At 37.5% G+C, this 16,611-nt stretch overlaps 1 protein-coding gene and 1 pseudogene across 2 annotated transcripts; one reads left to right on the top strand and one right to left on the bottom strand.

The window, feature by feature from the left end:
• Positions 1 to 1,413: 1,413 nt before the first annotated feature.
• Positions 1,414 to 16,143, top strand: LOC131219223 (transcription factor UNE10-like). 2 transcript variants are annotated; one of them, XM_058214259.1, is made up of 6 exons: positions 1,414 to 1,581; positions 7,351 to 7,807; positions 14,736 to 14,834; positions 15,007 to 15,072; positions 15,354 to 15,761; positions 15,849 to 16,143. In XM_058214259.1, exons 1-6 carry the CDS (start codon positions 1,460 to 1,462, stop codon positions 15,957 to 15,959), a joined length of 1,263 nt encoding a protein of 420 aa, XP_058070242.1. In that variant the 5' UTR covers positions 1,414 to 1,459; the 3' UTR covers positions 15,960 to 16,143. The 2 variants fall into 2 exon arrangements, with proteins under 2 accessions (XP_058070242.1, XP_058070243.1); XM_058214260.1 differs by lacking the exon at positions 14,736 to 14,834.
• Positions 2,106 to 2,417, bottom strand: LOC131219040 (large ribosomal subunit protein eL31-like; annotated as a pseudogene).
• Positions 16,144 to 16,611: the final 468 nt, after the last annotated feature.

Here is a 16,611-nt window from a genome sequence, read left to right as displayed (position 1 = left end):
CTGTCTACGTTCAACTGAAACATGTCCTAATGTTGACACCTTCTAGTTTAACCTGGGACATTTCTGGTGTAGTTTCAATCCAGAGTGGACAGAAGAGAAATTATATAGATTAGTGAAATACCGCCCCAGAATTGGGATTTTATTTTATTTTTTCCCTTTCCATCAAATATTTTCTAGGTAATGTACTCACTCTTGATAAAAAGGCTCCACAGCATAGGTTAATCACCGTCTTCCTCAAGGAATAACTACTTTGAATCCACAAAGCTCTATTGACTCTTAACAAAGCTTCCTTGAATCCACGAGGGATAAAAGTAGGAATAATTCCTAATAAATTCGAAATAATTTGATTAATGATATAAAAGAAAATGAAATTAAAACTCTTTAAATAAGGATCTCAAACCTAGGACATATATTTAGAATTAGACTCCAACTCAAACACCCTAAAAACATAACTTAATATCTACCAATGACATCTATTCCTACCCTCATGGTTTTTGGCCGAAAATAGTATGTGTCCAATTTGGCCTAACCATGTTATTCTCCCAATCTTTTCATGTTGGGCACGTCTTTTACAACTTAAATGATCAAAAATTATACTCGAATTAAGACTTAATATTTATAATAAAAACGAAACTAAATAGGACTTTTGACAGTCGATTTAATGGAATCTCACAAATCCAGCATGTACAACCCCATGTAGCAGGGTTGGTTGGCTTAAGTAGGTTCTCCTATCCCAAAATCATGTATGATATATCAAAAAACTCTTCCCGATTTGCAAGATACCACTGATTTAAGGTTTGAATGGTCCAAATCATTTTCGCCTCCAATCTAGCGTCCTCTGGTCCATCTTTGCCATGAAAGTGTATATGAACCGCTCTACATCAGATGGAGACCATTGATTCAAACGACCAATAATGGATTAGTACAACAAAACTTGTTGTTTAGGAAATAAAATAAAATTACAATGACAGACCAAATAAACAACAGTGGCAGGCCGAGATTTTTTCTACTTTTTTTTTTTTTTTTGGTTATTTATTTGTTTATTTATTGTCTCACTATTTAGGGATAGGGAATGGGAACATAAATTTTTTTGTACCACTACCCATCCATGGTGGGCCAACTTATGGTCACCAAAAGTGGTCCATACTTGCTCAAAATATACATGTTCCGATTTGTTTCCTTACTCTTGATAAGTTCCACACATACGACAAACATACCCTTGATTTGCACAACAGAGAAGCTGTCATGCGATAATACCATTTATTCCTTGGTGGGTGGATGTGGGGTGTGAATGCATGTGTGAGAGAGAAGCAAATCCAACTTTCCTACGCTTGTTTGCAACCACATGTTCTTTTGAGAGTCTCTTTCTGTGAATGCGACTCAAAAAGGAAATAAAAGAAGTTGAGCCCATCTCTTCTTAAAGCAAAACAAGAGAGTTCACAAAGGAAGAGAGAGAATCATGAGTCAGTGTGTTGTACCCAACTGGAATCTACGACACCAACGACAAGAACAAGTCGGAGATGAAGAAGGAAAAAGATCCTCTCACGTGCACAACAAACACCAAAATCCTCCTATTCCCATGTAAGACTAAAGAAAGACATTTTTATCAGCTTCTTTTCAAGTTTCTATACAGGCTTTTCTTTATCTTTTTTGCTCCCAACTCCTAAAAAGGGTTTCCTCTGCTCGCATGAGAGCCTACTTTCATTTGCATTTATTAATCGATCTACTTCTTACATTCTTAGTTTCTTTTTTGCCTCCTCTATTAGCTTCTCATCTTTGAATATTGTAGACTTTTCTTTTCCTTTTCCTTCTTCAAGGTTTGCTACCAATGCCTGCCAAAAAATGCCAAAGTTTATTGCTTTAAAAAAATAAGAATAAAAATTTAAAGATTAAAAGCTTAAGTGCCATTTCAACATTAGATGCAATGTGTAATCTAAAAATTCTGAAGGAACAAGACTTTCAACAGTCTCAAAATCCGGAATACATCCAAAATGCACTGGACAATATATATATATCAAAAATCAAAATCAAAACATAAATCTGAAAAGTACCTCTTAAAAGTTTACTGAGTTCAGCCTCTTAAAAACTGAAGTTTACTAAGTCTATTATCCTTCTTCAATGACCTTGGTTCCGATCCCTTGAGCCCGGGACCTCTGCTAAACTGACCAACGAATAAAGCTCCTCCTTGGCATCTTCCTCTTCATTCTTCTTGCAAGAGATGCTCCATATGTGCTTGTTTAGCTTCACATCCACCCTAACATCAGTCATCCCCATCGACAACTGTGCGAATTTCCTGATCTCTTTTATGGCTTTGGAAGCCATCTTCTTGAAGGTGCATCCTGGAGATGGCTGTGGAGATTGATAGTCTATTCTCTTGTCACTACCTCCTTTGTCCCTTTGGTTGTCTTCTCCACCATCTTCGCAGCTCTTCTCTCTCCCTCTCTCTCAAAACCCTAGTTTCCGAAGTTTCAGCTGCGAGAGAGTTTATTTCTTGCCAGTCTCTAGCATCTCCACGTGTACACGTGGCAATTGTCAAGGGAATCGAAACCATAGAACTTGTAGGTCTCCCATGTCTACCAGGCCCCAGTCCAAAATAGCTGTGATTGGGCAGTTAGATTTTTCTTCTGGCAGATGGTTTTCTCTTACAAAGTTTGGCCTGCCTGATCAATGGGCTAAAATTATTTTTGGTCCGTGGTATATTGACTATATACTCTACCTGATAAACGGAGAGGATCTTTACTACGTGTTCTATCCAATGGTTAAACCATTGCTAATTTCCTCCTCCCGGTGGAGAGGACCTATCACCGAATCACCACCCTAAAACTTTTCTGAACCTGCCGTTTTCTTGCAATTGATATAAAGATTGTAAATCCATGTTTTTCAAGACTTTCATGTATTTTCAATGTTTCATTTCTTATTGCCACGACTGTAGTGCATATACCACATATGAGCGTTTGTCAGTATTTAGATGAGATCGCTTTGCTTGCGTGGTAATTAAAGCGGGATCGCAAACCTGCCTGTCGCTGTGCACGTGCTGAGACATCCTACCTTTTGTTTTCCACCTTAAATGAGCTATTGTTCAGTGATGATGCCTCGAAATTTATCCTGATCAATGGATTCTCGAGTTTTAATTTTAGCAGGTGAAATAACACTGTTCGGTAGATGCCTGAGAATCAGTTCATCTCATTTTAGTTAATTACGATTATATATTAGAGATTATATATCTTTATGGTAACTATTAAAAGCTTGATGCAGACAATATAAAATCTCTAATACGTGGTCACGTCTTTTTTTTTCGTAACGATTAAAGTAATCCTCATAGAACAATTATAATCTCATGCCAGTAATCACGAGAAAATAGTCTACAGTTTTTTCTTTCTTCTTCTTCTTCTTTTTACGATGGTACACAGCATAGCATCCAGAGTATGGCCGGCTCCAATCATCAAACCATCTCATTGTGTAGATCTCAACCTTTTTTTTTTTCGTTGCCACTTGTCTTCCTGTTTTCTCCATTTCAATCTAGGTTTTATTATAATAAAAAAATATCTATATTTTATCATTAATTTTCTCTTCTTCAGTATTTCCTAGTAGGAAAGGCTTCATTTGCTGGCAGAAAAAATATCATGATATTTGATGATTAATTACTTTAATTAAGTGCAAAATATCATGAAAGTTCATGTTTTGTTTTCGTGTGTGTGTGTGTGTGTGTGTGTAAGTTTGCAACCCATGTGTGTGTGTGTGTGTGTATAAGTTTGCATCCCAATTTCTTTTCCATTCTATGCTCCTTTTGATTTATTATTTATTTATTTTTCCAGTTTTTTGGTGATCCAGCCCATTCATTGTGTGCGTCCCACTTGAATGAGGGGTCAGACCAAGTTTCAGCCGCATCCAAAATGCATCTCGCACCACCAATTGCTTTTATATGCTTTAGGCATGTCTTTACATAGTTTTAGATAGTATGGCCCACCTGAATTCAATATACAACTGATTTTTGGGATATCCCATAACCTAAAGGGGACCCATCAAATGCACGGTTTTGATGTTCGACAAACATCATGGTGGCTCCCACATAGCTCGAGCTCATGAAAAGTTCCCATGAGGTGGACCTATAGAACCATTTTCCATATATATATGAGTCCCAGTCTCCTACGCACAAGGCCGCACAGAGCTTTCATGCGAGCATTCATACAAGCTGTTATATTACACTCACGGCTAAGATTCAACGACACTGAGAATAAGAGAGTCTCGAAAATTATGACTCGCGCCGAGACTCCCTCAAGCTCAGGGGAATGGCATGCTGTAGGCAATTAGGTAGCTATTGGACGGTGCTCTGTGGGCCGATCATGATGTGTGTGTTTGATGCATGTCGTTCATCTAATTTTTCAGATCATTTTAGAACATTAGCAAAAAAAAAAAAAAAAGTAGATCCAAATCTCAAATGGACCACACCACATGAAAACAGTGCTAATTAAACACCCATCATTAAAAACTTCCTAAGGTCCACTGTAGCGTTTATCTGCCATCCAATCTATTCATTATGTCACACGGACTTGGATGACGAGAGAACAAAAATATCCATTTCATCCAAAACTTGTGGCCCTCAAGAAGCTTTTAACAATGGGCATTGAATGACCATTGTTTCTTGTGGTGTGGTCCATTTGAGATTTGGATATACCTCGTTTTTAGGTTAGGCCCTAAAATAAGCATTTAAAATGAATGGACGACGTGGATTAAACACATACATCATGGTAAGGTCCACAGAGTGCCCTGTAGTAGCCATCTGGTGACACTGCCTCACAAGGCAATCCATGTCCCCTAGATGTGTGGGTACCACCTCCATTAGGACGGAAGCTCATCACGTAATGAGTAACCAAGTACGCTTACCGTGCTGAGTAAACTCTGTTGGGACCACTATAATTTACCTATTTTATCCACTCCGTTCATCCATTTTACCAGATAAGATTACACAGACATGGATGAAGACAAATATCAGCTTGACCCAAAACTTTTCTGGCTAGAAGAATTTTTCAAAAGCGGACATTCAATTCACACTGTTTCTTGTGGTGTGCTCCACTTGAGCTTTGGATATGCTTCAATTTTGGGTTCAACCCATAAAATGAGCCGAAAAAACGGATGGACGACATGGATAAACCACACACATTCATGGTGGGCCCAACATAGTTTTGCTCAACATGATAAAAGCCTACTCAGTAACTTTTAATTTCACCGGGACCTAGCTAGAGACAGGCGGTTTCGGTGGTGCCTCTTTGGTGCCCACTGTGACCTATATCTTTTATCCACGCCATCCATATTTTTGGACAGATTATTTTACTGCATGAGCCCAAAAATGAGGCACATTGGATGCTCAAGTGGACCACACCACATGAAGCATGACCGCATGCAATATTTATTCGCATTGGAATAAAAGTCATTGGATCATACCAATCGCTCCACCATCACTGTCGTTGCTTGCAGTGGGGCCCATCGTGATCTTTTATCCATACCATCCATATTTTTGGACAGATTACTTTAGTGCATGAGCCCAAAAATGATGCACATCGGATGCTCAAGTGGACCACACCACATGAAGCATGACCGCATGCAATATTTATCCGCATTGGAATAAAAGTCATTGGATCGTACCCATCGCTCCACCATCACTTTCGTTGCTTGTAGTGGGGCCCATCGTGATCTATGTATTCTATCCACTCCGTACATCTATTTTAACAAATAATTTTAGGGCTTGAGACCAAAAATAAAGTATATCCAAACCTCAAGTGGACCACATCACAGGAAACAATGTGAATTCAATGTATACCATTGAAAAATACTTGGGGGCCACAAAAGTTATGTATCAAGCTAATATTTGTATTTTTCTCTGCATCCATATCTATCTCTATGTGATCTTATGAACAGGTTGGATGACAAATAAACATTATTGTGGGCCCTAGAAAAGTTTCAATGGTGGAAATCATTATTTCCATTGTTTCTTGTGGTATGGTCCACTTGAGCTTTGAATATGCTTCAATTTTGGGCTCAACCATTGATATGAGATGAAAGCATGGATGGATGGCATAGATAAACCACATACATTTACAGTGATCCCAATAGAGTTTACTTAGTACGATAAAATCATACCTAGTAACTCAATAGCAATCCAATTTCATCATGTGTGCGAAGGAAGCGGATTGGCTGGTGTACCACACACACCACCGATGTAGCTGGTGTATTGATGTTAGCAAGTTATGTGAGTCCCATCATGAGGTATGAGTTAGATCCAAACTGCCCATCCACTGCGTGACATAGTCTTAATACTTGAGTCGAAAAATAAGATCTAAAAACTAAGCGGAGCACAATGTAAAAAGCAGTGGGGGATTAAACACCTGCCATTGAAACCTTTTTTAGGGTCACATAAATCATGGATTAATATGATTTTATTTTATTTTTTTCTTTTCATCCAAGTCTGTGTGATCTAATGAACAAATTGGATGGAAAGTAAACATTACGGTGGGCCCTATGAATGTTTTAGCGATGAGAATCATTGGCCCACTATTAAAAACTTCTTGAGGGCCACAACTTTCAGATGAATTGGATATTTTTATTTTCTCATCATCTATGTCTGTGTGACCTAACGAACAGGTTGGATGGCAAATAAACATTATAGTGGGCCCTAGGAAGTTTTTGACGATGGGTGTTCAATCACAATTGTTTTCCTATGGTGAGGTCCATTTGAGATTCGGATCTACTTTGTTTTTGGGATCATGCTTAAAAATTATATGAAAAATTAGATGACGAACATGGATAAAACACGTACATCATGTTCGTACCAGAGAGCACTGTCCAGTAGCTTTCCAGCTGCGTAGCATGCAATCCCCATGAGAGTGTGAAAGTCCCGGCCCAAGTCATTATTTTGGAGGCTCTCTCGTTCTCAAGGCTGCTGAATCTCATGAGTATAATCTAACAGCTCATATAAAAATCTTGCATGAAATCTCCGTGCCGCCTTGTGCGCAGGTGATCATCTCTCTCTCCCTCTCTCTCTCTCTCTCTCTCTCTATATATATATATGTGTGTGTGTGTGTGTGTGTGTGTAAATCTAAATGGTTGATATTTTTCTTAGCCGTCCATTAAATACCAACTAATGGACCATTAAAAGAGATGTTTCAGTATAATCATTATTTATAAAACCAACTAAGGTAGGGCCTACTATATGTACATTTTGTTGTGAGTCACGCACATGCCGCATTTATAATTTCTGAGCGCAGCATATCAGCCCCGCGCCAGAATATAAAAGTTTATCATTTACTTGTTCAACGGTCCTGTTGGTTTACCCCTTCTTTCGGTGAGTTTCAGGTCGAATTACGAAGTTACTGAACTTGCATGGGAGAACGGTCACCTAGCCATGCATGGGCTTGGTGGGCTCACTCGGCTTACATCAACAAAACCCATGTTTCAAACTGGCGGCACACTCGAGTCTGTGGTCCATCAAGCCACCCACCATAAGAGCATCCCGAATTCAGCTGACTTTCGCTGTAACCCAGAAAACATAAACTCGGTGGTTGCATCATCTGGTGGGAAATGGGCTGAAAATTCTATGGGCTCCGATCCAATGACAAAGCGTACAAAGCCAGGCTCCAGCCCACGACGAAAACAGTGTATTAATGACATTCTTGATGGGCAGGTGAATAGCACCCGCACGACATCCTTCCAGGAAACTGATACCAATACAATGACATGGGCGTCTTTCGAATCTCCTGGCAGCATGAAAACCAGGACCACCGACCAAGACTCAGCTTGCCGCAGTGAACCGGTAATGACAACTACCTATGTTGGTTTTTTATTAGTAAGCTGGGGAATAAATTCATTTTTTAAGAGATCATTTATTTCCACGCTATTTTACTAATTTTTGTAAATGCTACTATTTATTTTATATATACTTTGAAAATTTACTCGTTATCTACTGCATTCCTTATCAATATTACTTAACACCACAAATGATGTAAATACTTGGTTGCTTTTCTCTAAATATGTCATTCCACACTAAATTTTGGAAAATAAATCTCTCAGTTTATAACATTTGTAGATTCCCCTCTCATGTTTTTCTTTTTATAGCAAGTATCATGAGTTTTATTAACATCTGGATATCCCTGCCGTGATAGACACCGATGAGGTATTACCCCTACGGGCCCGTTTGGCCGGGTGGATTGGAAGGGATTGAATGGTATTAGGGTGGATAGCATGGATTTCTAGGTAATGATGGTGTTGTCAGTGGATTGTCTGGAGATCCATGCGATTGATATATGCCTGGATTGCTATATCCAGTCTGTTTGGCACGCCCGGCCAATCCCGGTATTAAACCTTCTCATCCCTTCTAATCCCTCGAACCAAACACGTCGCAGGCAAATTTGAAGGATTAGGGTGGATTGGATGGGATTTAAATGTAATGACGGTGTTGTCAGCGGATTGTCTTGAGATACATGGGATTGGGATCAGATCACCGACTCTGTTTGGCACGCCAGGCCAAACCCGGGATTTGACTTCCAATCCCTTCCAATCCTACCGGCCAAACGGGCCCTACATGTGCTAAGAAGGGACGGTCGCAATGTGGCAGAATTTGATTGACCAACATGTCAGTTAAAGATAGCTTCTGTTCAGGTAATGACTTGGCAGACGTGCTTTAGGGGAGGCCATGTCTGACACGGGGCTACCATGAAATCAAATAACACCGCGTGGGCAGAACTCTAAAAGAGTCCCAGGGTGACATGCCATCACCGTCTATCTCTTTAACGGTAAAGGTGGTTTTTATATAGTATGAAATGGAAATGCCCACAATGTCCTCCTGAGGCTAAACCCACGTTTTTTTTTTTCTTTTTTTAAAAAATAAAAAATAAAAATCACCCGTGCATTAACATATATTTGATTTTCTAAATCCTACGTAAATTGCATGTCAATAAGTAATTATTCCTTGTCCACCTTGCTTTAAAATGCATTTGTATCTTTTGAAAGCCAGTCTGCTCTGTCCATTCATTATAGCTTAACATTTGGAGGTATGAGCTAAAAAATGAAGTAAATCTAATACTCAAGTGGCCCACAAAAATGAAAACAATAGCCACGAGAAGCTTTTAACTGTAGGTGTTCGATTCCCTTAATCCTACTGTGTAGTCCACATGAGCTTTGCATCTGCACATGAGCTTTGGATCTGCCTCTTTTATTTTTTTGCCATGCCCCTAAATTCGGCAGGCATAATGGATGGGCAGTGTGGATAAGCTACATACATCATGGTGAGCCCTACATATATTTGATACCGTCCTTAGTTTTAAGGCTTAATAAAGTAAGCCTTATAAGTTAAGAATAGGTGACAATGCTGTATTTATGAAAGGAAATAATTATTACCTATTTTCAATGTATTTTAATGAAGGTTTGGAAAATCAAACACACCATAAAGGTTAGTTACCACCTGGTCAAGGGTTCGAGTACCCATAGGTGGTGAAATCCCACTAAGGCGCGAGTGTGTGGGGGTGTGTGCGTGTCTTAAATTTTTTTATTTTTTTTTAAGGGTTATTATATTAGCTTACCACCATTTAAAAAATGGTGCAGGCGCTCCGATTATGAGCATAGCATAGATGCATTTAAAATGAAAGTTTGGACCGCTTACCCAATTGTCAATTGCAAGTGAGACCCAAAATTCAACCTAAGAAGATAATAGTAACCATCTAATTTTCCCATGGAATGGGTCCTAGTAATTCACTTTCAACAATTAATTTGATCTTCTCAACCAATTAATGTTATTTTACTTTAATATGTGGCTGGACATTAATTATAGAATCCATGTGGTCCATCTAGTAGGTCCTTTAGAGGATAGCCCAAGGTTGCACCACATTGTCATGCCCTAAAATTCAGATATGAAGTATTCACCTTCAAACCTGAGTTTTAGTGTGTAACTCATACACAAAGTGTACGAACTTCATTTGTTGATTAGTTTAATTAGATTTGAGAATTACATTCATTCTAAGTTTCACTCAATTTCATTGAATCCTAATCACGCATACATAACACTTAGGACCAATCAACCAAGCATATATAAATCTTCACGACCAATAAAATAACGTAAATCTGAAATATCAGTCATTTATTATAGTATCCTATTATAAATATGTTTATTTTAGACTCACATTATATTAATCAAATAAATTTGAACAATTTCTTAAAATGTCATAATTAATACCAATAGGCATTATACAACAATCAAACTTCCTAGCAAATAAATCAAATATGTAATAATGGTATAATGCTGTCAATTCGTCTTAAGACAAGTATGACATGTTTCACATGGGTCGTGTTCAGGTGAGGTAACTCCTTTTAGTTTCTGCACCACATCATTTACTAACAGCTCATCTGTATAGTTTTTCCATCAATAAAAAAGTAAGCTTGACAAGCTTAATTAGTAAAATAACTCAGCATGTTCAAAATCATAACAATTAAAATAATACAAAGCACTAAATACAAAAATATATGTACAATGTTATAGATGCAAATAGTCTATGAATGTATCAAATGGGATGATTGTCCATCTACTTGGCTTGGAGATTGTAAACCTGCATTCACCCGTTGTGTAGGTTTCCACCTTTTGGTAGGCCTGGGCATAGCCCGCATCTGGTAACGCTCTACCAATATTGATATTTCTTCAGAGGGCTCCTAAGATCGACAATGCAATGTGCAAATACAACAAAAGATGGATGATGTATGAATGTACATTTTTATAACTGTCATAGTTACTTGTCTTGGTCACCACATTCATATGTGAATTTAACGTACAATTATTATAATTCATGCAATTTGACACAGATTAGTATTTGATTTACTTAACATAGAATCACAGTAGTTAAATTAACAACATCGTAACAAAATACTCAAATTAGTACATCAATCAATCAAACCATTACAAACAATTTATTTTAATAATATTAATGAATCATGAGACACATTGAGTTACTCACCTGAGTCTAGTAATGTAAAATTCACAAGGTAATCAGGTTGGTTTGAATTCAGAAATCTTATCAATTAATCCACAATATTTTCATTCATACGTTTATATTCTATGATGGGGCCCATCTTTGATTAGCATCTTAGGTGGTTAAGCCCTAAATGACTAAATATGTTCATTAAATTCAATTATTAAATTTTAGATTTTCTTTTTCGTTCTTTTTAAGATTTTAAAATTAAATGATAAATGATTGATTGTGGTGGCCCATCGGATGTTTAGATTATCTAGATTCTTGAAGTCTTAACATATTTTACTTCTAAATATTAGATGAATTGTGTGAATCTAATCACAAATATACCGATGGCCCATCTCATCCTTCTATGCCAAGTGATAGCAACACTTAGATAGAAATATGAGTTTTCCTTATTAAACACTTCCATATTTGATTAGCGTGGCGCATCCAATGGTCAGATTATGTTGGAAGTTAGAGCCCTTATATATTTTATTCTTATGAATCGTATGATCCGTAGAGATTTTTTTTTTCAACCAGATTCACACCAATTAATCTTTACGATAAGAAACATTGCATGAAATTTTATACTTCCATCATTTTTACATCGTGTCTACCCACATATTAGTGTAATGAATGTATGGCCAATTCACACTATTCATTACATAGATTAAGTCAAATTACATTAAATGCATAAAAAAAAAAAAAAAAAGACAATAAACTTATCGGATTTAAGCTCTCCAAATCATCCCTCTCTCTCTCCGTTTCTTATTTATCACAAGGTGTCTTTTGGTTAATATTTGAATTGGAGTAGAATTCCTCTTACGATACATTTCTTTATAATTTTAAATAAATAAATAAATAAAACTCATTTGAGAGATTGAGAGATATAGATAGAATTAGAGATACTTTTAAGGAAGAAGGATTAGGGATAAAGATAAGATAGAGAGAAGATAAAGATAAGATATGAAATAAGATAAGAGATAAGGGAAAGATAAGTTAGAGATCCCGGATTCTCCAGCGATGGGGGCATTTGTAGAGGTGACAAAGGAAACTTTTTGTTTGCTTTCGTGTCAGGCTATGGAGTGGGGTCTAACGTGAACGCCGAGTTACAGGCGATCCTGGATGGTATGGTGCAGTGTACTCTAAGAGGTTTTTAAAGGGCGGTCGTTGAGTCGGATTCGCTTCTTGTGGTCAACATCCTCCGCGGGGTTTCTTCCCCTGGCTGGAAATGGGGTTATTGGATCTCGAGGATTGAGCACTTAAAGAAAAGAGGGGAGTTCCTTTTTTAACATATTTTCAGAGAAGGTAACGCCGTGCCAGATGCATTGGCTCGGTCCGAGAGCTCGGAGCAACAATCCCGTCTTCTAACCAATTTCCAGGACCTCCCGCTTCAGGTTCGGGGTCTCTGTTTTCTCGATAAGGTGGGACTGGGTTTGGTCAGGGAAGGGTGAGAGTGTCTGTTTTAGTTTTCTCAGTTTTATTTCTTCAGCTTCCTTGCTCATGGGGGCCTCGTTTATGATATGTTTCCCTCCAGATTTTTTTTTTTCTCTCGAGGGGAACCCGAATGTAATTATCCCTCAGATAAAATGAAATCAGATTTTAAAAAAATAATTAAAAAAAAAAAAGGCGGTTCGGGCATTCTTTTGTTAGCCCGTGTGCACCCGAATGGGGGTTCCTCTATAACTTTGCTGTTGATATGAATGGAATCCAAGGATTTAAAACAGAAGAAGAAGAAGATAAGTTTAAGATAAGATAAGAGATAGAAATAAGATAAAAAATTATTATTATTATTATTATTATTATTTAATTTTCATGGGCGTTATACTCACCTTTTTAACAAAACCATCCAACTGACAAAAAAACAATGCAGTCCACTGAAAAAATAATAGATGGAGAAATATGTTCTTTTAGTTAGTATCTTGTCTAGAGGCATCTAAAGTTAGGACCACTAGATGGACTTTTTCCATATTTACCAACTATAAAATCATGTTAACAAGGATTTGGGGATGGACCAAAATTGGTTCCATGTGAGAAGCATTATGGAATTGATCTTTTCCTCGCTTCAGCTGATAACATGACTTTTATAAGTATGTTGATTGGGTTTCATGTCAACTTGGACACTTGTGTGAGATCTGGACCATTTGTTAGGTGAGGCGCATGGGGAACATATCCTCATAAAAATTTCAGTCTAGCTGCTCATATGGTGGGCCACACATGCGTTACGAAAATAGATGACTAGAGGAAATTAATAACAAATGGTCCCTACTTAAGACAGACGTTCAGAAGTGCTGATGATTTGACATGTCTAATTTGTGAGCTTTGCATATTCGTTATGAACCTCACCAATGAGCATCCTTGGATCTCGCATACTTCCAATCAGTTGGCACATGTGTCATAGCATGTGCACCATACATTCTTCTTCCTTCTAGACGAGAAGTGAGCTCCTGTGGGTAGCTCAAAGTCAGCAAACCTTAGGTGGCGCAAATCCATCTTTTCCTCTTTCCCACTTAAGAAGATCACATCATCCAACTTTATTATGATGGCCATTTACGACACGTCATAATGTGGGGGAAATAGGGTAATCTAAAAAAGTCAGCAAATGTAGCTTATTTTGTGTAAAAATTAAAATGTGTATGGGTATGTCCAAGTATCATAAAAGTGAGAGTGGTATATATAAATCACAAAAAACCTCGTGTAGGGCAAAGTTGTCTTATCCACTTCAACATTCAGAAGATCTGTAATTGGCCTTTTACAACATGTCAAGGGTTGAGGATAATCTACAAATGTCAGCAAACCAAGTTATCCCCCTCTCTCTCTCTACGGCACATCCACACAAGCAAGGATGCTGGCTCACTGTAAATGGACTTGACATACGGTGAGCTAATCAAATCTCCTCACGTCATCATACCACCACTGAGGTTGGTGTTGGCTACCCTACTCAATCCAAGTCCCAAAAATGCATGCCTAAGGTCTCTCTCTCTCTCTCTCTCTCTCTCTCTCTCTCTCTCTCTCTCTCTCTCTCTCTCTCTCTCTCTCTCTCTCTCTCTATATATATATATATATATATATATATACACACACACACACATTAAAATGCTCAGCATGATTCTTATCTGTGTTCCATCTCTTACTTCTCATGTGCACAGAGCTTGTCACTCACTAGTTAAGTATTAATAAAAATTCTCTCTTCGGAGAAAAATAATACCCACCAAATAGTTTTTATTTTGTCCATTTTTCATTCAGTTTTAGTTTCTTGTCATTGGTTTTTTACTCTTATATCGAAAAATTAGAAAATACCCCCTGCTATGTTTTGGAGCCATTTGTTTATTATTTATTTATTGTCTCCAACATAATTGTCAATTTTTGAAAAATAGTTTGATGATATTTTCACTTAAAATGAGCTTTGTGGGTGGTGATTTACTGCTAGCCTACACACGTGCAAAATCAGAACCTTTCAAGTTGTGTACCAAGACGTGAATGTACATACTCGAAATAATAATTAGGCACATCCATTGCTTAGGTTTACCGCAGTATTCCAGCAAATCGATTCCATTTAGTGACCTCCCTTACATTCTCACGTAACAAACTCCTGCTTATTGGTGAAGAAATGAGTTAGGAATAGTTTTCTAATATTAAGATGTTTTTGTTGATTCTTTTGCTCAAGATGTTTTAAATGCGACCAAATGAAAATTAGAAATCATGACTCATTATCATTACCAACATTGTGGCCTTGTTTGTCAGCGAAGCTTAGATGAAGAACCAGATAATAAAACTGAAACTGGACGATCTTTCTCAACGAGGAGAAGTCGAGCTGCTGCAGTTCACAATCAATCAGAACGAGTAATGGATTTTGTCATGTTATCATACGTGCTTTTCTACCTTTACATCGATTAATGTGTTTTGAGTGGAAGAATGAACCAGATAGTATAAAATGTGTTTCGCTTAGTCCAATAGCATATTGAAATACATTGACAGTTAAAATTTTCATGTACCTGCTTGCGGTTTGGTGTAGAGACGTAGAGACAGGATCAACCAAAAGATGAAAGCTCTCCAAAAGCTTGTACCCAATTCAAGTAAGGTAATTCATCCAAGTATTTTTAATTTTTTTCTTGCACATATTATTATAACATTATTTAATTTATAAATGAATAGTAGTTATTATTTTTTAAAATCCTTTCCCTATTGTTATTTCATCTTTTTAGTATTTTACGTATAATCAACAAAAGTTTTACAAAAAAAGAAGAAGAGGAAAGACATTGGAAATTTCAAATGAATTTGTAATTGAAAAATTCGATGTGTATCTTATTCACTGAACTATTAAGTTTCATACTAAACCATCAAAGTCACCTTACATTGTAGACTGATAAAGCATCAATGCTCGACGAGGTGATCAACTATCTAAAGCAACTTCAAACGCAACTTCATATGATGAGCCTTGGGAACATGCCACAGATGATGATGCCTCTAGGGGTACAACATCATCTCCAAATGTCGCTATTGGCACGTATGGGCATGGGCATGGGACTTGGAATGGGGATGGGAATGCTAGACATGAGCAGCATCAATCGTCCCACTCAGCCCATTCCTACAATCCTCCATCAATCCAGTTCGCCGGCAACAGCAGCGGCTGTGACTGCCTCTTTTGTTCCACCCCCTTTCTTAATACCTTCCCTAATGCCGGCTCAATCAACTACGAATGTGAACTCAGAGCTTGCTGCCAATCACCCGATACCTTTGCCTAATCCATACTCTGCCTTCTTAACACAGGTAAGTGAAAACACTAGCTCATGTGAAAACAAGCCCCTCTCTTCATGAACTGATTTGTGAATGTGGATGTGTTCATGTCTTTTGCAGTCAATGAATGTCGATCTCTACAACAAGATGGTCGCACTCTACCGCCAACAAATCAATCAGAACACACAAGGTAGTGCTCCAACACAAGCTAACGGTGCACCACATGACTAGGAACAACGTCGGATCTTGGCAAAGGGTTGACTCAAGATGGCATAAAGTGGTCGTAAGAAGTTGGATCAATTTCTTTAGTGCAATGTTGTAATAATTTATGTGAGACATGCCACTAAATTTTAAACTTCTTGTATCATGTGTATAATTATCAACTGGAGCGCATGTACCGTTTGTTTCCAGTTCATCCTATGATTTTTCTACATTAGAAGTATTGATCCGAGCCACAGTTCAAGATTATGGATATTTTGAGAAGATTACTCAAAACTAGAGTCATATTTTTCTTTTATTCCTTTTCCTTTTTTGCAGACGGTGGTTCAGTGCCACTAGATGTGTATTAGATGAAAATGCAATTACACCTAGCCTGGAAGGGCTTCAAACTACCCCTCGAAAGGACTATCAAAAGAAAAAGGAAGGGACAACACAAAACACTCTCAATAAGAAACAATTTCCTTCACTCTATTGCTTAGAAAGCCATTGAAGAAAATCCCAAATTCGGATCAAATAGTCAAAATATAAACGTAAAGAACAAAAGATTTTACATAAAAAACCCCTTACCAAAAAAGAAAAAAGAAAAAAAGAAGCATAGCACAAAGAGACAACGAATCATTATGAAAATGAGTTACAAGATAATAAAAGAACTTACAGATCAGAA

The sequence above is a fragment of the Magnolia sinica genome, chromosome 11, assembly GCF_029962835.1.
Source record: "Magnolia sinica isolate HGM2019 chromosome 11, MsV1, whole genome shotgun sequence".
Classification (NCBI taxonomy): domain Eukaryota; kingdom Viridiplantae; phylum Streptophyta; class Magnoliopsida; order Magnoliales; family Magnoliaceae; genus Magnolia; species Magnolia sinica.
This window is presented reverse-complemented; position numbering and strand designations above follow the sequence as displayed.